Source organism: Clarias gariepinus, chromosome 6 (genome assembly GCF_024256425.1).
Source record: "Clarias gariepinus isolate MV-2021 ecotype Netherlands chromosome 6, CGAR_prim_01v2, whole genome shotgun sequence".
Classification (NCBI taxonomy): domain Eukaryota; kingdom Metazoa; phylum Chordata; class Actinopteri; order Siluriformes; family Clariidae; genus Clarias; species Clarias gariepinus.
In genome coordinates this window covers 11,791,265-11,815,263 of record NC_071105.1, presented here as the reverse complement: position 1 = coordinate 11,815,263, position 23,999 = coordinate 11,791,265, and the positions used below count along the sequence as shown (strand labels likewise).

At 37.9% G+C, this 23,999-nt stretch overlaps 1 protein-coding gene across 15 annotated transcripts in view; it reads right to left on the bottom strand.

The window, feature by feature from the left end:
* The window catches only part of lrrc7 (leucine rich repeat containing 7), a 149,168-nt gene that overhangs the window by 23,597 nt on the left and 101,572 nt on the right, over positions 1 to 23,999 (bottom strand). For 12 of the 15 annotated variants that reach the window (XM_053498268.1, XM_053498265.1, XM_053498270.1 and 9 more), the window contains 14 exons: positions 21,044 to 21,161; positions 20,840 to 20,918; positions 18,644 to 18,733; positions 17,219 to 17,275; positions 13,824 to 13,887; positions 10,069 to 10,143; positions 9,295 to 9,439; positions 8,172 to 8,244; positions 7,221 to 7,238; positions 4,351 to 4,480; positions 3,334 to 3,449; positions 1,670 to 1,739; positions 664 to 763; positions 396 to 520 (listed from right to left, as the gene is read on the bottom strand). In XM_053498268.1, the coding sequence (XP_053354243.1) occupies positions 396 to 520; positions 664 to 763; positions 1,670 to 1,739; positions 3,334 to 3,449; positions 4,351 to 4,480; positions 7,221 to 7,238; positions 8,172 to 8,244; positions 9,295 to 9,439; positions 10,069 to 10,143; positions 13,824 to 13,887; positions 17,219 to 17,275; positions 18,644 to 18,733; positions 20,840 to 20,918; positions 21,044 to 21,161 (1,260 nt within the window). The remainder of the gene's footprint in view (positions 1 to 395; positions 521 to 663; positions 764 to 1,669; positions 1,740 to 3,333; positions 3,450 to 4,350; positions 4,481 to 7,220; positions 7,239 to 8,171; positions 8,245 to 9,294; positions 9,440 to 10,068; positions 10,144 to 13,823; positions 13,888 to 17,218; positions 17,276 to 18,643; positions 18,734 to 20,839; positions 20,919 to 21,043; positions 21,162 to 23,999) is intronic. The other 3 variants (XM_053498266.1, XM_053498277.1, XM_053498278.1) reach the window with 1 other exon arrangement.

The window sequence follows — 23,999 nt, the reverse complement described above, 5'->3', positions numbered from 1 at the left end:
TGCACTGAAACTTACTTTTTGAAATCTTGAGGTCATCAGCAGTCGTATGAGCTTTTCATATCATATTATACTGGTTATGACTGTGTATGCGACGAATAAAAATTTTATTTGAATTTAGTTTAGTTTATTCATGTAATTATTCCCTTTAAAAATCTTTTTAAACTGGTATACCTAACCTCCATAACATGAGCTGTTTGTAAACTCTAACTCTAACAGCTTCTCAAAAAAAGCTTCGTCAGCAATACAACTGGCATCATGTGTCAGATTAAAATCTCTGGTTACTCCATCAGCATGTTTAGTCAAAAAAAGGGCTGCAAACATGGAAATACACCTATTATCCACTATTGAACATGAATCATTGATGCTTAAGGGGACACAAAAGAAGTCTGTTTAACCTTGACTTTTGCAGAATTGTCCTCCTCCTCTTTCTTGTCCTCAAAATCAAACGCCACAGTCATCCTCTGCTGCCTCTGTTCTTCCCAGAGAGCGGGGTTAAAGCTGTCGCTGTCTGACTGGTAATCTGTAGACCCGTCATGTTTAAAGTCAGTTCTTCATACACATAGAACAAATTCAGGAATACTGATATGATGTGGAATGATGTTCTGATATGATGTGGAAATGCTAGACATGTTAGTCAGTGGATAAATTTAACTTGAACTTCACCTTCATCGTGCCGTGGTTGCTGGGGAAACATGTAGTTTGTAAGCACCCTCTGTTTGGTCTCGGGATGAGCCTCTGTTTGCAGGGGGATAAGGGCTTTGGACTGCAGGGGATCAATGGAGAAAAGATATTGAATGTCAAGAACATGTTTAATTTCATATCAGGGGTAACTGATATAGATGAGACAACCTGGCTAAGCCTTCCTGTCTTTCACATATTCAAAAAATAAATAAATAAATTGTTGAAAATACGTTTCATTTAATGGAATCCACATTAAATAATCTGCTGTTTTTGACTTTTGGAACGAAGATCAACACCATAACCAATTCTCGTAGGGAAATAAACAGAACGGCATAAATAACCAAAGTTGTGGCTGATTACTTTCTGCCCCAGACTGTAAATTCATTCAGTCTATCAGTAACAGTCTGGGTGACTACACACAGTAAAACAACCTCTAGGTTCCATATACCGTACTTTAGAGCAGCATGGACATATCCATCAAACATCATCAGCAAAGCAGACAAAAAATGTGCTTCTTGCACCAGTTTACAAACCCTATAAATAATTTATATTCAGTTACCTTCGCATTTGCAGGTACTCATGCAAAAGGACATGCAATGTATTCAAAAGCTCTGTTTGAGAGTAAAATAAAAATAATAATATTAAATAATAATAAAAAAATAAAATAATTTTTCAAACCTGATTGCATAAAGGTGACCCATATAACCGATCAATTATTCAATAAAATGTATTCTATCTATCTACCGTCATCATTAACCCTATGGTTGGCTGCAACGAACTTTGACATAGTGTTAGCTCATCACGAATGGGTCATGCCAGAATTTTTTCTATGTCAACATACAGTAACTCTGCGATTATCAGCCCGTCCCCAAACAAGCCCAAAGTCAATCATGTGTATAAGAACCCTATCTGACCATATGTGAAAATTCAATTCATTCACCGTTCATGTGTACCACACTTAAAGCTGAAAATAAACCAAAGCAAGCACCTGATTGTCAGATAGCCAGAGTGCAGCCAAATCTTTCAGTTTAGTGAAAGTGTAGGGAAGATTCTTCAACCTAATAAAAAGATCATTCAGAAATTAGAATACAGCAACATATTTTCAATACATAAGCATACATAGTCTAATCAAAAAATGTTGAAGACTTAAATATACTTAATTAGACTACCTTAAGATTTAAACTATGGCATCTATTTATTGTGGCACTATTTTAACAGGTTTATGCAACATCAATTAAACACCATTTAAAGAAACCACAGGCTTATACAGTGGGCACTATGTGTAATGTGTGTGTTACTTCCCTTCTTACCCTAACATCTATGTTTCTTAGCCTATCACTATGACCCTTTTTCTGTTGCTCCAAAGGCCACTTCCAGATCTTCACCTGATTGCAGTAATTTCAATGATCTCCTTAGATAAGTGACAATTTTGTGGGTGCGTCTTCCAACATGGTTGTGTAAGAAATAGGGTTAAAAGAATTGTTGCCTTCTGAATTATATTAATCACTGCAGTAATTATCCAATCAAAAGCTTTTAAGTATTTGATTACATAGTGTATATACATATACATATTTTCTATGCACATATATTTCTTAATGTAAACATATAATGGAAAAAAAACAGTTTTAGAAAGCATTAATGCATTAAACAGTATTTAACAGTGATCCTCAAACTGCTGCTGTGTTAACTAATGGTTGGATTTAATTAGTTTAGGTCCAGTGCAGTGTGATCAGAGCACCCGGCACCCATCACTTATAAAGATCCCACTTAATTAATCTACGCACAGTCTACTCATCCCTAATGCGGTCCATCTCTAACTGAAGAATATGAGATACCAAACAAAGTCCTTATTGTCAAATAATACACAATTTCACAAATCTGTTAATTCTTGAATTTGATTGGCCAGAATATTTTACAGTCGTATCAATAGTATATCAAATATATTAATGTGTTTATCCCAGTATGATATAGTTCCCATGTTCCACATAATCTAAGCCAATTCGTACTTAATAACTCAGCTTTGTCAGATCTTTAAACCATTTAGTAAGTTTTCCATAGCAGAAACTGAGAACGTTTTGTAATTTCTAGATTTTTTTTCATAATAACATTGATAGCTGTTATAATGTAACTCCACAACATTTTTTTTTTTTAACCTCCTCTGTCTCCTCTGGTCGCCACAGCGGACCATCCGATCCACACACACAGGTTTTACACTGTATGCCTGCTTTCTGACACAACCCTCCCACTTTATCTGGGCTTGGGACCAGCACTGGAAGTAGAGGCTGGGTAGTATAAGGTTTGGAAACCCATGATGGTGAGGCTTAAACCTGGATCATCAGATCCCCAAACCAACAACCTACTGTAGAGCCTTAGCTGTCTCAGCCGCCACTCCCCTTACGCCATCAAATGGTGTAAACATGTGATGTACTGTTAATGGGAAATAATCAACTTCGCGTCATTAGATGTCTAGCCACCTGAGTCAATAATTACAGTTTTTTTATTCCATATTTAATCAGAATTAATATAAGTTTCCATGTATGTATTTATGGAGAATATATATATTTTCTGGCAGAACAACGGCTCTTACAGAGTACTGTGTAAAAGCCATTTCAGGTAAATTCATACAGGTAAAAGAAGAGCACTTGAGGTTACCTATTGTCACTGAGATTGAGAACACGCAGCTTCGTCATCTGTCCGATTTCATCAGGCAGAAATTCCAGCTTATTGGAGCGCAAGGACATAACAGTGACATTCTTGCAGTTTCCAATCTGCAATAAAAGTGAAAATAGGAACATCTCTCAGAATGTGCAATTTTGTAAAAGCGTTCTCTCATCTGTCCTCATCTCTTTTACTTTCCCTCTCTCACTCTCTCTGTCTCTCTCTGGCCCTCTAGTGTCTTCTCTCAAAATAGAAATGACAATGTAATCTGTCAATACCTCCAGGATAGTGGGGTTAGTAAGGGGCAGAAAGAAAGAGAGAGAGAGAGAGAGATGTGTTGATGAAAATAAATGAAAAAGTCCTTTACTTTAGAACTTTTTGAAAATACAAAGATGACGGATGCCACAGCTACCAGCGTCATATACAACATCACGGAGACAGAACCTTCTCTGTAATGGCTTTGGTGGAACAATTGGCATGGGTTTCTTGGAAAGCCCCGACTCGGGTACTAAACACACAAACACTTAAGCACACACACACACACACACACACACACACACACACACACACTACACAGTTGGATCAGCTTCTCCTTATAAAGAAGCACTTTGTAAAAGGTTATTTAAAGACCCATCAAAAGTGCTTCTACCTGACACTACATCGCTTAATCCTTAACCAAGAAGCAGGAAAGTTAATGAGGTGGTGGTGAATCTTTTCATCCCAACTTAGCAATTAGTGCTTTATTCAAGGGTGCAATGACAGATTACAGTGAAGAGCTTAAGATAATACAAACTCTTTCTCTCACTTCACCTCCAACCTGAGACTCTCTAAGTACGGTGCTTCATTTTACAACAAAGGACTTTAAGTACAAACTTTTTATGGTTACGCCACGGTATTATATATAGGAGGAAAATATGATTCAAGACAATGTGCTTGATGTTATACCTTTGCTTAGGTCCCTTAAACATCTGTCTGTTTCTGGAACGGACAGAACATCTCTACGGCACTCACCTCTCTGGGCAACTCCGTCAGGAAGTTCTCATCGGCTGCGAAGGTGCGGAGATTGTGCAGGTAGCCAATAGTCGGGGGTAAAGACTCCAGTTCATTACAGCTGCAGTCAAACTCCTCTAAGAGCGATAAACTACAAAAACAAGCCAGACAATACAACGGCTATGATGATTGCAATATTGTCGCGCTACGATGCCACAGTAACAATCCGTATGGGTAGTACACACACACACACACACACACACACACACACACACACACACACACTGTTAGTACATGACTATATTACTAAAATGATTATTATTATTATTATTATTGTTATTATAATCTTAAACATCAGAAGGTGCTTTTTTAACCATAAACACTTAACCATTATAACAAACAATTAATAGTTTCAGTTGTATGACACTTCAAACAGCAGATTAATCTAGTGCATACAGTATTACAATTATAAAATGTCGTCTAAACAAGCAATTCATACTATATAAATTGTTTACAATTATAACCCTTTTAAACTCTTTACTAAGTCAATACATTTGTCTTTTACCTTTGTACATTAAACCTCAATGTATAGCATCATTATTTAAATCCTGTGACAAAGAAACAGTATACTGTAATGAAGCATATGAAAGAGCTATGAAGAAACCACATACTGTTGATAATGTCCACTTAAAAAAGATCTGAGTGTATCTAAAGGCCTGGATACACTTAGCTGTGCGTACTCTGATGAAGTGGTTGTCTTTAAGAGAAATTCCTTTAAGGCATCAATCCTAATAAGACGCCTGCTGAAATACGTTAAACAAAACGGATTATGCGGAAACTGCCATAAGGTCTGCAGCTCTCTTGATAAAAATAAGTCAACAAATCAGGATAATTTTTATGGTATTAGAAAGTCCATTTTATTCGCATATCCACTGATTAATTTGCTTCAAAGTGGTATACTGTATCCAGGCCATAAGATACAGTGGTTAAATGATGACTTATAGAATGAAGCGGTCAGTCTGAAATTCACTTTAACGTCAACGTGACTTAAAATAAATAAATCTGAGCTTTTCAGTAACACTGACACTTCTGAAATATAAGTTGGCTTGAAAAGGAAAACCGGTGGTGCATGTCATAAATTGGCATAACCTACAGTATTGTAACCCTTTCAATAAATTGTGCAGTATGCAGCTATTAGTTTGACAGTGTAGGCCATATTCAGAGATCATAATCCAAAATGTTTTCTTGTAGCAGAGCTTTTAACCACATCTGGATTTTGTTTTGCGATACAATGTACTACAAACTCCCCTAGATGTTCAGATTTACTTACTGTGATGTCATAGTACATGATTACTAGGATATTATTTCTCATCAAATCATATTCGGGCGGCATGGTGGTGTAGTGGTTAGCACTGCCGCCTTGCACCTCCAGGGTCTGGGTTAGATTCCCGTCTCTGTGTGCATGGAGTTTGCATGTTCTCCCCGTGCTTGGTGGGTTTTCTCCGGGTAATATGCAGGTTAGCCTAATTTCGCGTTCCCAAATTGCCTGTAGTGTGTGAGTGAGTGTATGTGTATGTACCCTAAGCCTCCTTCCTGGGATAGGCTCCAGGCCCCCACGACCCTGAATACAGGATAAAGTGGTATAGACGATGAGTGAGTGAGTGTGTGAGTGATCAAATCATATTCACTGAGATATCATGCACATGTGATCAATTAGTTAAACTTTGTATTGATTTACAGTGACAGGCGGATGTAACCTGGGCCAACAAAATAATAACAAATGGACCCAGAGCCTTTAGTTTTTCCTTTTAATTTATCACAGCCTATATTTTATGATTGGTCCTCAGCATGATAGTCATCTAAAGTTGCCAGTTTTGTTCTTAATTTAGAATTCCGGAATCTAACAACAGGGTACCAGGCGTTAAGACAGCATTTTGAAACCACAGCAGTATACAGGACGTCTTAATAATAATGCACAAGCAGGCAAAGTCAAGAAAAAGCATGCACAAGAAAAGTGCATTTACATGCAAGGTCAAAACTGTGAATAATTAAATATGATAAATCTACTTTATCTTATGCAACTGTCTGTTTTAACAATTACCTCCTGATTATAAACATTAAACTCTGAATATGGCCACATACACCCAAAGGTACAAAATCCTGTGTGGGAATTCTTCCAGTTTCTACAGCCAAAAACAAGCTCTTCACTTTAACATACTTTACTCAGCTACTCAAACTTTATAATTCTCTTTCGGAAAAATGTAGCTTTATTATCCCCATTGAAGTACCCACATTCATATGCTATTCCCTTTTATAATGTAGCTTTCTAACATCTCTGTACGTCTGCAGTCGTACTGAGTCGTACGAGGATTCACAAAACCCCAATTTGTTTAATCTACAGTAACCTTTATAAACTTGGTCTTTTCAAGCAAACTTAAAGTACTTAATCCTGTTTACTGTATTATACCCTAATCCGCCACAGTGTTTACTGAGCCAAATGCTTTGCATTCCAAAATCAAGCTGCCTAGCCACAAAATGAACAAAGTAATGAATAAATTAAACAGCAAGGTATTGCATTTGACTCTGCTCGCAGAACATTTAAACATGATTAACAAACGGAATCAATTTCTCTCCATTTCGCAAACAGCTGCAATTAAGAGCTAGATTTATTTTTCCTTCTAAGGGTCAATGTATATTTATCATGATAAACAGAGTCATTAGCCTGACATTTGTACAGCAGCCCGTCCCAGCTGGCCTTCCATATGCAAGGCTTTTACTGAGGCGCTTCTACAGTAGCTGCACATACAGGAGATGCAAACGGATGCCCTTGCCTAAATAAACATGCTGTGGCAGACGTGTGGGGAATACGGGCGCTTCGCTGGTCTACTTACCCTAATTTGGCGCGTGGACTGAGATGCCCATTTTAGATGCATGTTTGATAAACACAGCACACAGAACCGACCAATGACAAACCAAGAAGAAAAGTGCATGGAGAGCATTATGCCAGGAATGGAGACATTTATGATGAATGGGGGCAGCAGACCTGCTAAAGGACTTGAGGTCTAAGAGAACTGAATCAAGCCCTGAATTTCTTGTCTGGCTTTTATTTAAAGTACATAGCAAAAAAAGAAAAAAAAAAGAAAAAAAAAAGGAAGGATGAGAAATGCAAAGGACATTTCCACTTTGGAACTCTTTAATTCTTTATTACTAAAGTACAGCATATTAAAAGTGCATTGAAAGTCTCGATCTATTGCAAAGATTTATTAAAAGCTTGTATTATTAAAACAGGGAATTATATAAAGTGATATATTAAGACATAAGAGAGGGTAGCGTTGCAGGGAAAAGATTGCTTAATGGACTTTTAATCAAACTAATTAAAACCTAAACTTTTGTCTAATTCAACTTGACAAAAACAAAAAGATTGGCTTTATCCTTAATTTAAATCTCCTGATAGTTCATGTTCAGACACAGAATGCCATTCTCAGTTGACATGTTGCCAATCAGTGTTATCTCACAATGAGGTTAGAAGGTCTAACATCGTGGAGGTGACAGACAGCTGAGTTGCTGGATTATAAACAATCAGCCGAACACTGTCGCTGTCAAAATCTCTCAGCAACGTACAATCTAAATTAATAGGAAAGGGTAATGAATGCCTTGCAGAACACAAACCAATCATCATAAAACAAGTCTGTTTTAAATGGGCATGACCCAATAAAACAGCAGCGGATGGATGTAGAGGGATTTGGATCTGAGAGGGTGTATAAAGTAAAGGTGTATGTGGTCACTTCCTGTCTTGATCTGCTACTTCATGTCCTGGAAGGAGTGTGTGTGTGACTACTCACCTTCCGATGGTGTTAGGCAGTGAGGTGAGCTGGTTGTCATCAACTTTTAATGTTGTTAACTTTTTCAACATTCCTGTGAAAGCAGAAAAAGTCCAATTACTTCCATTAGTTTTATTATTAATTATTCTAAAGGAACTGAAAAACACAGATCTGTAGGACGAGGGGAAAATAGCGGGACAGAGATGTTACTTGTAAAACGGCACCCTGGAGCGTGTCCGGGTATATTCAGTTTGAAACGATTTAATTGATTAATTATGTTCAGGAAAGAATGCGACATAGGTATTTGACTGAGATATGAACAGTGTTGGGTAAGTTACTCAAAAAAAGTAATCTACTACAAATGACTAATTACTACTTTTGCAGAAAATATGCAAAAAGTAATCAGATTACTAATAACGTTACTTTCAAGTTACTTTGAAAACGTGTCACGGCGTTTGCCTGTGATGCACATGCGCCTTAACCTGTTGTCGCTCCTCGCTCACTCTGTAATCTTCCTATGTAGGTGCCCCCAGCAGCCCCCCCCCCCTTGATCTTGGTCTTTGATCTGCAGTAAATGTTTTAGATTAACTTTGATAAAATGCAACAAGAGGAAATTATTATTATTTTTTTTTTTTTGGAAAACATAGTAATGTAGATCAGTCCAGGAGTTGTATGGAACACTGTAGGCTCAATGAACATGCAGATCATGATTCCTCCAAGACACAGTAAAGCATAACACACTCGAGGAAAACCATCTGCCCTGTTCCTCCTACATGAGCTTAAAGATGCTCACCATGTGAAGATATTATCAATGATGACATTTCTTCCACTTATAGATTATTTTAAGGTCATTTATGCATTAGTAAGAAGCTGGAACAATAGCACAAAGAACAACAGCTAGTCAGACATCTGAGTCAGATTGAGCTAAAAGGTGTGGAATGTAGCGAACCACATTACGGGCGAGATGGTGAACTGTAGATGACAGGACTAGTTTGTGCCTTTTTTACTTCTAATGCCTACTATCTGTAGTTGTTGTATTGACCATAACCAGAACGTGTGCAATAATATATACCCCAAGTGTATGTTTCAGATCTGTTGGGGGGGGGGGGGACATAGCTCGATTTGAAAATGAAATTGTCCTCACCTATCGTATCAGGCAACTGCTGCAGCATGTTAGACGAGAGCAGGAGGTCCTCGAGAGACTCACACCCAGAGATGTCTGCATCAAGACTCTCGATCCTGTTCTTGGCCAGGTCAAGATAGCGCAACTGCCTCAGTTTCCCTATAGACTGTAGCGAGAGACCAAGAGGGTTGGCAGGGGTCATTTAAACACATTGCTTCATTGTTATCACGGTCCATGAAATCTATTTAGCATCCTTAAAGCTTTTTTTAATAAAATTGATAGCAGGTCAAGATATTTCATGTATAGTGTCATATGTAGCATATAGTAACAACTCTGGTGGTATTACATTTACCTATTTTAGACCTCAGATCATAACATCAATGTACAGTCGGCATTATGCATGATGGGTGCACCACTTTATGCTCGTCCCTCCTTATCCTGATGCACTAACGGGAATAGGGTTCATCTGGACTCATCAGACCACTGGACATTTTTCGATTGCTCCAAAGACCATTCACTCTACAGTTTGCGACTGTGCTAGGACTCTTGTGTGTGTGACATCGTTGTGTGTTGCTTAGCTGTAAAGGTTGCGACTGTGCTAGGACTCTTGTGTGTGTGACATCGTTGTGTGTTGCTTAGCTGTAAAGGTTGCGACTGTGCTAGGACTCTTGTGTGTGGCACTTTGCTTGGTGTCTCTATTCTGCACAAATTGCGGGTGTGCTGGGACTGCGGTGTGTGTGTGACTTTCCTACGATCTGTTGTAACTGTAAATGTAAAAGATTGTTTGGTGCTTACCCCTGGTATCGTCTGTAATGAATTGTTGTCCAGCCACAGCTCTTTTAGGTTATGAATCTGCTCCAGAACTTCTGGCTGAAACACCAAAATACACAGTTGATGAACACTGCAGATTTTTATCATGACACAAAAAAATACATGACGACCGATAACACAGCTTTCTAATTAATTATTATAATTTCTATTCTGAGCACTGCCCCATGCCATCTGTCGCTGGAGGACAGGGAAACAGCACTTGGCTGTGATGCCAGGGGAAAGGAGGGACAATAACGGGCATTCACTCGCTCATAAAGCCATGTGGTGTGTGCTCTCTCTCTCTCTCTCTCTCCAAGCTTACTGAGCCTCTCTGCCACATGGCAGCAGCAGTGTGTGCAGCCTTTGCTCTCTGAGGAAACTCTCATGACATACGGAAAAAAGACTTACAGCGGCTGGCATCAGGGGTGAGCTTGAATCATGTGAACGATAAATAACTTCAAATACAATTTGTAATGTATAGTAATGGAATCTAAATGTATGTTCAGTCTTCTTATGCTTTTATTCCCATGACAGGCCCCTATAGATAGATCGAGATCTAGATCTTGATCTAGATCTAGATAACTAGTACAGTACATTTTGTGTAGTATAAACCTGTGAAAAACATTCATTTCAGACAGTGCAATTTTTTTATTTAAAAGCAATTGTTTTGTGTGTGTGTGTGTGTGTGTTTGTGTGCCACCATGATGTTGTCCATTCAACAGATTGGGGTACGGAACAGACTCTAATAGCGACAACACAGATGCTCAGTGGAGTACAACAAGCCAGCAGAGCAAATGACTTCATCAGATTCCTTTTGCTCTATTCATTGCTCATTATATCTTTTAGTGTTGAGATGTTTTATCTGATGTGGCTCCTTTGCTTCTATCGATTGAGACTGGGAATTGTGAAACAGAAGTAATCAGTCTGTCTGTGTCTAGTGGTCCCAAACCAGATGCTCTGAGAGCACCATCTTACAGCAAACAAACTCTATCTGGGAAAACTAAAAGCACATCTTCATTTGCTTGAATACAGAATCATATTCAGTCAATTATAAGCTGTTGAAACAATAAGCCACTATTAATTTAACACTGATGGTTACTAGTAGTAGGGAGCCTTTGAATTGAGTTGAACGTCCCCTCTGTGTATAATGGATGCCTGTGTCATTTTTTTATTTTTTTATTTTTTTATCAGCATGGCTATTTCCTGTTCATTTCTTGTTTTGAGCTCCAGGATATTTGCCCTCCGAACTGCCTCAGCATGGGCAATTGCAATTAAGAAACTTTTTACAGTGCAGCCCCATAGACCAGGCAGCATCTGCTCTGATCCCAGTAGGCTCTTACACTGTAACACACAGCTAGAGCCAATCAGTGTCTCCTCGTCACAACTTTCCGCTCAGGATGTGAGAATTATTAGAGGGAAATGTGAATCCACAAAGCAAGACACAGATTGTGCCAAAACAAATTAGAGCAGTAACAGATGCTGTTGCTACAGAAGATACTGACTAGTATAAAATATAAAAATACTAGGAACTCCTGTATAAGATAAGACTTTAAATATTTGTCAGACATCCTATACGGTAAAATAATTTGTTCGCATATCCCAGTTAGGAAGCTGGGGTCAGAGCGCAGAGTCAGCCGGGGTACAGCACCCCTGGGGAAGATAGGGGTAAGAGCTTTGAAAATAATTCCTCATGCTCCCAGAACCACATTTAAATAACTTAAATCCTGGAATATGTTTTCGTTAGGGTGAGAAAAAAAAATCTAAATCCAGATAAGCTGGTCATTCAGGACATCCAGGCGTCAACTGACTTTATTTTATTATTATCTTCAATTTATTGCCACATAACATTACCAAGTCTAGACCTGACCAACTGAAGCAACCCCATAATACTCTCCCAGAGTCTTATACAGTGGGATTTTTTTTTGGCCAAGCAGTGTATTCTTTACGTGAGTCTCTAAGGAGTTATGGCAAAACATTTTTTTTTACAAAATCTCACAATATCGGGACACATCCTGAGAAGAAAGCTATTCCACTGCAACACATGCATACACATGTTTATTCACACCTAGGGAGGAACATGCACAGAAAGTGCACGTAGACGATACCCCAGGCTCTGGATTGAACCGGGGACCTTGGAGCTGTGAGGTGACAACGCTTCCTGCTGCACCACCATGACACCATTGGGAAAACAGTTATATATGCGCTATGCTTTTGTGTGATTGAGAATGGCACTGTTTTTACACCCTCTGAACCAGTTTTAGTTCTCAAAAAAGTCTCAGAAGACTTTTTAAAAGTTTGCTTACTGCTCTAAGCCTCATTTAAATATAAGTGTCACATAGTGAAGAAGTACTCTAATCAAAACTAAAGCTCATCGTCTGCATATTTCAAAGACAGAACACTTTAAGTATTCAGCTCCTAAAGGTAGCACCATGGCTGAGGCAATGATGCAAGTGCCAACATCAAAGGTCAAAAACTGCCTTTCCTGAAGTGGGAAAGGCAGATTGGAGGTCCAGACAGCGGAACCATTAAGTGTCAATGGGGTTCTCTCATTACTCCAGGGCTCTAAACAGTAAAGCACGCTTATTGCGATGCCAAACCATCTGTTCCCTTTGGAAGCACTGAAGTGAGCATGCTTTTTTTTTACCCAAGGACAAAGTGCCCTAGATAGTGCAAACCTGCACATGATGCCGATGGGGGAAAAAGAAAAAAAACCCTTTGGGAGCCATTAAAATGTGTTGTTTTTTTTTAAACTGTTGGTCACTACAAGAATGACATGTCTGAGTCATGCTTGGTTTATTTGCTCATTTGCTCCTACTTCACTTTACAGAAGACCTCTATCCTGTAGAGTTCAAATTGCAATATGGGAAACAAACTCATAGAATGTTAGTTTTCTTTCTTTCCGCCTGTTATAACAGCTCTGCAAATCCCCAAGCAGGGTTACTAATCTTCAAAAACAATATAAACTTCTGTTTCGACAGATTCATTAATCATTACAGTATGTCATTTTTTTTTTTTGCACCAGTAAGTCACAAGCTGGACCTTTTCAAGATGTTTTTTACTTACAATAAGCAACTTTTAATGACTTTTTACAGTAAGCAAGCATGAAAATTCATTAGTCTGGTCTTATCTCTAATACTGTATTGTACTGTACATATTGTATTTGAATATTGCATTGTTTAATCGGTAATCCTCTATTTTGAGACTGCCAGTGTTTGCCAGTCCTTTTGCTTCAAATAATTGAAGAAATTTTAATTACGAGTTCAAAATGCATCCCCTGTAAGTGCTTCAGCGGTCTAACCATCCCCTTTAACACAACAGTAATTTGCCAGCTCATGGACTGGGCATTCACCTGAACCCTGGCTAAATAAACACATCGGTTGAGTAAATGATGGTGTTTATAGTTCGGAATATAACTTTGAAAGAAAAGAAAAGAAAAAAAAAACCCTGGACAGATTTATTGCTATTGTTTACTCCTAACTGGGTGAGCCAAATTGAAAGTCACTCAGTGTTGAGCTCGCTGTCAAACCAAGTGCTGCATGTTTGAACCGATTCATAAATAATACATCAGTGCATGATGCAAGCAATGCAGCACAGCACTGACGAATTAATGAGAGGCTCAGAATGAGGAGGAGGATGAGAAAGCTTCAATCCCCATCAAGCCCTTTTGGGTCAAACACTGCTGGGTGAGATGACAGCTGCCCATGTGATGTCTCTCTTCACAGTTAGACCTTTTTTCTTACCAGCTCAGTGAATTCATTGCTTCCCAAGTCTAATCTCTCCAGCTGTGACAGCCTGTGAATTGACCTGCAGCACATTTACAAAGAGAGGAATTACATCAGCACATCATATTAACTACAATAGTAACACAATGGCCTGCATCTCACGCTTCTAACATAGTAACAAAGAAAGGCTTATATCGTTAAAACCCTTATGGCTTTAACAAGCCTTGTGTTATACATTAACTTGATGTGTTATGATTGATGATTAATAGGGTAATTCATTCATTAATTAAGACTAAAACACGACAGCAAAACAACTCCTATACTCAAAAACATAGATGTCGAATTTCCCCTTTTTCTAAACACTTTGGGGAAAATATTAGTATAAATCCTTGAAGCTCAGCATCATAGCAAATAATACCTTCAAATCAATTGTGGAGTTGAAGTGCTAATAACGAAATACTTAAAAACACCAAATTCATAATTAATGTCCCAGTTTTTAACCACAGCATTTAAACTGCTGAAGTATGCGCATTCTAAAACTTGAACAATTGCAATTATACATAAAATGCTTTTTCATTGATTTTTTTTTCTTTATAGGATATACCAGTGCAATAATTTCACATTCTACCTTGGGCATTACAAAATCAAAGAACATGAAGGCAAAGCTCAGTCTGGTTTTGATGAAAACACGGGGCTGTATTAAATGACAGAATATAAAGTGTTGCTAAGCAGGGCGACTGAGCCAATCATTATGCAAAGACCACAGTGTGCAGTATGTGTTGTTCTGTAAGGGCCCCTGCAGTGATGTATTATGGAATACATTACAAGCTCTGCTGCCTTTCACAATATGAAACACCTTTACATTCATTTTCATTTTGAACATGTATAAAATCATGATTAGTTGGAAATTATATCTGTAGGCCATTACATGGTTATAAAACCTTGGACAAGCTGCATTTCCCTGTTCATCTCAATAGTCCATACCTGATATGTGAAGAACTGGAAATACCATTTTCCATTTAAAGAGATCTTCAGATACGTAGGTGACGGCTATCAATTAGTTATTAAATTATTATAAAAATTATTATTATTATTAACATTAACAAGATTTTTGGCTGAAATATTTTTGTAATATGTAGCTACACAAACAAGTGCATCTACTTACAGTATTGACCAGATGAAATGGAAGTACAAGGCATTAAAAGGTCAAACATTTGCATGGGTGATATTCAAACATGTTTCCGCCATCTGCCCTTAACAGGATTTTATGGAATCATGTGAATTCATTCTTTGTACAGTATGCCGGGAATCTTCCATGTACAGTACACTGTTAATGTATCAGTAAATATAATGCACAAAGTTCAAAAGTCAACTATCATCTGGAAAATTAAGGCTTATAGATTTCTGGGTGAGTATTGGAACATTATTAGGAAAAATGTTCAACCATTAACAGTGCTCGTTACAGTGAGATCTTGCATGTCCGTACACTTCTACCCACACTGTCAACACCCTGCACCTTTGTTTTTTGAGGTGTTAAAGCATCCTCCCAATAGGCCTGAACGTGCTTCACCAGACCTTCACCTGAAAGCAGCCGTAAGAGGACGTAAGAAGCGGTGCATGGCCCACAGCTCAGCCTAAAACATTTTATTAATGAGGGAAAACGAAAGCTTGTTGACAGATGGACAAATTGTATTGAAAAGCAACTCTAAAACTGCAGCTCTTGTGAGATGTTCCCAGTCTGCAGTGGTCAGGGCCTTAAAAAAATTGGTCCAAGGAGTGAGAAGGTGACGGGTGGCCAAGACTCAGTAATGAACATGAGGAGTGAAGTCTGGCCCGATCCAATAGAAGAGCTACTCTAGCTTAAATTGCTGAAAAAGGCTAATGCTGATTAACAGAAAGATTTCAGAACACAGTACAACGATATTTTTTTCCTTACTTTTTTGTCAGCTCTTGTGTTTTTCATGTTCAGATTCTTTTCATGATTACTATGCACATTTTAAAAAAGGTTAGGGTTTTTCTTCACTGTATTTTGTCCAATGAATGTAAGGTTTTTACGCCTGCACGCCCTTCAACAAGTTCCATTTTGGTTAATTACAGTGTTTCTCAGTCACTTTTTAAAGCTTTTCAAGGCATAAGTGAAATTCTCTAAAGAACTTGGACAAACTGTACATCATCTAGTCACTTCTGCACATCATAAAAGCAATTTCTCATTCTTTTCAAGAAATTGCAAAGGCTTAGGCATATTCACGTGAATGATTAAGTTTAATTGTCTACTGGTCCCTACATTATCATTTGCTCATGCTGTATTGATCTCAAAATGTTTTGCATGGTCTCCCTGTTGAATAATCTTATGCCACAAAACAACAAGCCATTGGTTCACTGTATATTGTAGATCATTACATGCAAAACAGTCAAACCAGTTGTCATCATCTGTCAAGCACCTATTCCAGACATTGCCATTAGTCTTTATTTTCTGTAAATCTGTCCTGAACTGATGAACTTCTCTTTGGTAAATCTTGACATTTTAAGTTTTAGAACAACCACTGATTAACCAGTTCTCTAAAATAGCTAGCTAGCTGACATGGATGCAGTATATGGACAACACAGCAGATACCTGCAGAGGCTTATTAAGACATTCCAAAAGATTTTGTGCTGCACTGTAATGTGGAAGAGAATCTGTGAAAACTGAGGAACGTCAGGAGGTGGAGAAAGACTGCAATGCAATTCCCCATACTGTACTGCACTGCATTTATTTTGTATTATTATTATTTTTTTTGCTATGCAGTGCTGTACAGCATTCCTGTCTTGTTCTTTTCTGTAAAGTAGTGACATGATCTGTCAAAAAAGAACAAAGGAATAAAGAGCGCAAACAGTAAAAAATGTAAATGCGAATTCCGTCCAATCTCTTGTGATCACTCTCCCTCATACAGTACAGTAATGCATAACTTTGAACTGTTGAAACTGATATTTGCCATGCAGAAAAAGTGCACCCTTGTGCGTTTTAAATGATTGACATAAAAAAACTTGAGCCACAGTTTCAATCGGAAAAACTCAGAGAAACTTTACTAACTATACTGACAACATATAAGGATTGTGAGCGATTTACAGGCTTTTGACGGTCACTCATTGTGTAGGGCTGTTTGAAATAAGTGTTATATGAAATGCACTTACAGTTTTGCAAATGTTAATGTTTGTAAAAAAATCTATTTTCATGTTGTGTTTTCTTTATGCTAGCACAAAGTTTACCAAGAATTATTTCCTTCTTTCAGACAATATAGCCGGAAGTATCGAAAGTATCCATTTCACTTTAATTAAGACTGAGCAAACCCAGTGTGAAGAGTGTCGGCATAAAAGTTTGTATCACTGCGCCAATGCTAACATCTTTAGTTTGAAGAAAAACCCACATCACTCACTTTGGCATGGTTTTCAAGTGATTCTCTCGAAGCTCCAGGATGCGTAATTTGGATAATCTGAAAAGTAAAATGCTGAAATTAGTTTTGTATGGAAAACAATGTTTTGTTAAACCTTGTACTGTACCCACTGTATATGGCTTAAATCACAATAAAAGCTACTTTGACTTATAACTGAATTTATTTTAAAGCCATAATCAAGCGGAACTTCATGGGACCAAATATATTTATTTTGTATCCTTGCTTTTATTTTTTACGTCTCTCTTTTTTTAATTTGTTGTAGCATTGCACTCATGTAGGTAAGGGCTCCTATATACAGTACAGTGAAACCTCGGATTGCGAGTAACACAGTTTGCGAGTGTTCCGCAAGACGAGCAAAGATTTTTAATACATTTTGACTTGTAAAACGAACAAGTCTTGATTTACAAGTACCGAGTATCATGTATCACGTGTAAAGCAAATCTCATTAGAGAGGTTAAAAATCTATAGAAACACTGCTCTGTCGTGATTCTTTTTAAAGGTAAAGTGCAGGTTAATTTGTTTTATTTTTTACTTTATATTTTGTGTTAATTATTTTTATGTATTTATTTTTTTGGGGCTGTGGAATAAATAATGTGAGTTTCCATTATTTCTTATGGGAAAATTAGATTTGGTTTATGAGTGTTTTGAAATATGAGCCCACTTGCTGAACTAATTATGCTCGTAATCCAAGGTTCCACTGTACACATATACAAGTGCTATTAAAGTTAAACCAGGACATTTAATTGTGCAGAATAACAGAACACAGATATAAGGAGTAATAACTCCCTTTATTTCTCTATATAATACCCTGATACACAAATGCACTCGCTCTACCTCGCTCCAAGCCATCTCCACATGTTTGGGGGATTTAAGAAGCACCTGAAAGGCCAGTGTTTCCATAGTATCTGTATACCATCATGGTAAACCTTTTTCTCAGTACACTGGAGCACTGATCTGCTTCACGTCTAAAACGCTGGCCTCACAGGAACTCCTTAAAGAGTGGGCTTGACTTGGAGATCAGGACTGTACTGGGGCAGTGTGGCAGGAACTCTGAGCCGAGTTCCTGTAATGTGCAAATAGTGTTCATACATGATTGTGTGTTCAGTTCCCGCAGACAGATGCATTTCTACTGTAAGCTGGCAACAGGTCTTTTGTCGATTTTAAAGGATCAGACAAGGCACTCGCTGAACGTTTTCAGGAAAAACTGCAGTGGGCTTTGAGGACTGTGCTTAAAGTGTTCCGTAAATGTTTTTCATTCATGAAACATTTCATCACAAGTTCCTATTCGACTTAAACACTATTCTTATATAAAAAGGGTTTAAAATTGAAAACAGCTACATTAACGCGAAGCTTTATAAGTCTAGCGCTCAGTACAGAGTGAGTAGATGGAGCTGATGGAGCTCTTACCTTCCAAAATTGGCGGGTAGGTACTCGAGGAAGGCATCGTTTAAGAAGAGCTGTGTCAAATTGAGGAGCTGAGTGAAGCCATCTGGGAGTCTAAGGGAACAGAGAGGAAGGCCATCAGCACATCGCTCAGTAAGCTTTAAGTACCTCCAACTCACTGAGAAGTTAAACTTGGCACGCTGTAATCCCATTGCACGTACCCTACCACCACCCCACTAGACACGACAACATGACTTATTAAAGATTATTAGTCAAATGTAAATGTGATCAAGAGTTGTGGAACATGGATATATGTGACTATTTATATGCTGAACTCTAGCCGTGCACTGTAGGTCCTCTCCCATCAAACACAATCATATACAATCACAAGATGCTAACAATACATAGTATTTAATTACCATATATCTCTATATTTTAATATAATCCTATGGTGCAATACATATATAACTCTACTAGCCCAATGTACAGTAAAGTTTCTGTAAATGTGCAATACACTATGTATAGCTTGCGTCTAATTCTGGCATAATATATCTCTGACTGCTCTTATTTATATTCATGTATATACAGTATATACATCCTCATATTTATATCACCCTGTTATTAAACAGGACCTGGGTACTAATTTTGTACCATAACATGGAAGTGTGCTGATATGACAATAAAGAATCCTTGAATCCTTAAATTTTTTTTACTTTAGCAGCAAATGAATTCACGCTTAGTTATGGTGTGAACCTTGTTTTAGTTATAAGGAATATTTCAGCTTAGAGAAATACAGTAAAGCACAACCTGATATCATTTTTCCTTGAACAAAAGTTAGTTAGTTATGTAATAGTCTCATATTCTCAGTTTTCATTGGGTGATATTAAAGAACAAAGCTTATTAATAGAAATGGTTTTTAAATACAGAAAAAAGAATCCACAGATTTATGGCATCCAATTCAATTCAGCATATGAATAAATTATTCATACGAATTTCAAAACTGATCTACTAATATTTCTAAACCATCGGGAATACAGAGGTACAGTAGCTTGACATACGAACACCGTGCATCACAAATTTTTGCCTTAAGAACAGAAATTTTGAAAAAAAATTAGTTGGCTAAGTTGCATGTACATTCAAGAGCTGTTTAAAACTTGTTTGTGGGCTCCAGGTGGCGCAGTGGTGAAGTGCTCGCCCTATTATCACGAGTTTGATTCCCGAACTCCCAGCCGGAGGTCTAGAGAGAGCTGATTGGCCAAGGTCTCTCAGAGGGGTGGGATGAGAGGTACTTAGTCGATCAGGGGCGTCTGTGAGCTCACGCAAGCGGAAGGAGCGGATAGCGCTGTCCTCCAAGTGTGTTACGCCGCCGCCAACTGTGCGTGAGCAAGCAGTTCCGAAAAGATGCGGTCGGCTGGCATTACGTGGTTTCGGAGGAAACACGTGATAGCCTTCGGCCCTCCTGACTGAGTGGTAGTAGTAGCCTTAATGTGGAGCCCCCTAGTGACGGGGAGGAATTGGACAGGACTAAATTAGGGAGGAAAAATAAATAAATAAATAAACCTGTTTCGTCAGTGGAAAGCCAAACGAAGCAAGTTTACATATTTTTGTGTTTGTTTTTTTTCTTTTCATTTTGTGCAAGAATTAGTGAAAATATTGCGCCATGGGCCCCAAGTATGTTAGCAAAAACGGCAGCAAGAAAGAAATGGAGCCACAGCTAAGAGGAATTATAAACTAAGGCTAAGAGGTTTAATGTCTATTTATCTCATATTTTACATGTCTTTTATTAAAGTTTTTTCAAAATTTGTTCTACATGCAAAAATATGATCATAGTGTTGTAAATTGGTAATAATTTTGGATAGCTGGAACAGTTTTTCTGTATTTATATTATTTTCTAAGAGGAAAATGCATTTCACAATAAAATTTTGGCCTTAAGAACTCGCCTCCGGAACGTATGCCTTGGTATTGTACTGGTATAAACTGGTAAATCTGTGCAGTAGTACAGAACCAAGTCACATTGAACTGCAGATGATCCCACCAAAACTGACTCCTTAATGTAAGAAAGCCCACAAATCTCTGTGTACACATTTAAAGGTTGCATCATCTAATGTAACAACTGCACAATTTTAAAATCCTTTAAATAACAAAAAACGGATATTAAAAATTCACAAGACATTTGCTGTTTAATAAGTTTGTTATGTGGGCCGCGGTTGGTGTACTTACTTGGTTATGGGATTTACGCTGGCCTCTACAACTGACAAACATTTACAGCACTTGATATTGTCAGGAAATTCTTGAATGCCTGAAGGAATGAGGGATATATTCATAAATCAACACACACACAGTGTTAGGCACATAATCACATAAGCACATTACATTTTGGATCATAAATCAACAGATCAGAATATGCAGAAACAAAGCACGTACCGTTTTTACTTATATCTAATTCTTTCAGGTTTACAAGGCTAGCGATGGTGGTTGGCAGGTTTGAAAGGTCGTTGTCAGGAATACTCAATTTCTTCAGGGCTTGACAGTTGAAGAGTTGCTAGCAGATAGATAGATAGATAGATAGATAGACAGATAGATAGATAGATAGATAACAGAAAAAAGTGTGCTAAACTTATAACTTATAGTAGTTGTATACAGTGTCTTGCAAAAGTATTCATACCCCTTGAACTTTTACTCATTCTGTCACTCTACATCCATAAGCACATGGCACAAAATTGGGAAGTGGAAGGAAAATGATATATGGTTTTCATCCATTTTTTTTTTGGTTTACAATTTTACAAATACAAATCTGAAAAGTGTGGCGTGCATTTGTCTTCAGCCCTCTTTACTCTGATACCCCTAACTAAAATCCAGTGAAACCAATTGCTTTCAGAAGTCACCTAATTAGTAAATAGAGTCCACCTGTGTGTAATTGAATCTCAGTATGAATACAGCTGTTCTATGAAGCCCTAGAGGTTCATTAGAGAACATTAGTAAAAAACAGCATCATGATGCCCAAGGAACATACCAGACAGGTCACAGATAAAGTTCAGGGTGAATCAGGGTTACAGTAGGTTATAAAAAAAATAACTTTAAACACCTCAGGGACCACTGTTCAATCCATCATCCGAAAATGGAAAGAGTATGGCGCAACTGCAAACCTACCAAGACATGGCCGTCTACCTAAACTGACAGCCTGGGCATGGAGAGCATTAATCAGAGAAGCAGGCTGATGGTAACTCTAGAGGAGCTGCAGTGATCCATAGCTCAGGAGGGAGAATCTGTCAACAGGACAACTACAGTATTAGTTGTGCCCTCCACAAATCTGGACTTCATGGAAGAATAGCAAGAAGAAAGCCACTGTTGAAAGAAAGTCATAAGAAGTCCTGTTTGCAGTTCCACATGGCTTAACTGAGCAATGATCAATAAGGCTTATAATGTAAACATATCCCAGGTATACTGTCTGCCACACAGGTCCCTGTCTATACAAGCAATAGCATATTAGAATAATCCTATTTATGTAAACCAATGCCGCTATTATTAAACATTAATTAACTAACCTTCTGACCAATCAGATCCCATAACGCTTCAATGCCATGGCATCATTTATCATGGCATCACATTAATGTGTTGTTGACAGAGCTAAACAAATCCATTAAACATTATTATCATGTATTAAAAGCAATTTTAAACTAAAGATGGTCTTTATAACCAGCAAAAGAAGAACGAGCAGTCCAAAGGCACCAATCCCATAAGATCACCACCTTTACAAAAGTAGCACTTAATACCACTCAAAATACTTTTTTGGGCTTTTCATTGATGAGTCATATGGGCACAAAGCCCTTAGAAACCCAGAGCTTTCCCAGCTTGCATAACTGTCTGTTCATTCAGAATCTTTCAGTGCTTTGCGGGAAATCTAATTTAAGAATTTAATCGAAGAAAAGGACGAAAGCTAAAGAACTGACAAAAAAAGGAGTACCAGTCAAAAGTTCGGACACAAGTTTGGATTTATTTTCTACATTCCAAAACAATACTTTTTATTATTTCTATTATTATTTTGGATTTTTTCCTGATTTTCTCCCTAATTTAGTCGTGTCCAATTCCTCCCGTCACTACGGGGCTCCCACATTAAGGCTACTACTACCATTTAGCCGGGAGGGCCGAAGACTATCACGTTTTTCCTCCGAACCGCGTGACGCCAGCCGAGCGCATCTTTTCGAACTGCTTGCTCACGCACCGTTAGAATAGTTCTTGCAAGAACAGTATGGTCAAGTGCATTTACAAAACCTATCAGAAAATTGATGAAACTGATAAAACTGGCTCTTATGAAGACCACTACTGCAGAGAAGAAGTTCATTTACCATCTTTAAAAATCCCAAATGAACAGCACTTTGGATTAGAACTGTATTACAGAGCATAAGTAGCAGACACATCTCAATATCAACTGATCACAGGAGATTATTGCATATTTTGGACGCCTTCAACATTATTTTATAATGTACAAAGAAATAAAAATTACCAAAGACCATGGAATTAGAAGATGTGTACAAACTTTTGATTGGTGTATACTGTAGGTAACATGCTTAAGTGTGGAGGATTGTCAACACCTCCAGTGTGTCTTCAAAATGGGTGTGTAAAATAGCCTGTTCTGCCTTGCGCAAAACAGTGTTTGTGATCATTTACTTCTACAGTAAGTGGATTAGTTCCTACTGTATCAGATTTAGAAAGCAAAAAAAGAAATATTTCCACAACCCTAAGACATGAAAGAATGACATCATCAAGAATCAAAGGCATCATCAAAACTGCTCACATGTATAAACACAAATTCTTTTAACCTATACCCCTAAAGCCCTTAAACATGTTCGACATGATGCGTTGAAACCAAACCTTACTGTGCTATAGCAACTTTATTATTATTATTATCATTATTATTATTAATAATATAAAGTTGCAGTTGCAGATGCAGCATGTGACAGGTCTGATAATGACATAATTGTCTATGCTTGTATAGCCATCATGGAAAAAAAGCTGAATGTAGACGCAGGACAGAGACCGTTCTGAAGTAGTGGTGAATAGATTCGTTGCTACGCTGACATAAATGCTTCTAAAAATATGAAATCACCAAAATTGCATATAATGACAGGACAGGATTAGCATAATTGCCGTGACAAAGGATGAACAAAAGTCTCTAGCGCAGATAATACATGGCTGCTCACTGTAGTGCCACAGGGGGCCCAGAACTACACTGCCCATCAGCCCCAGCACCTCTCGTATCACTACAACTCTCACCTGTGTCTTCTATCACCTCGATTAGCACTACTACTTAACTTCTACTGTTTAGTATCTCACTGGATATATTTGATTGTATTTGAAATTTGTTGTAACGTTTGTGTAT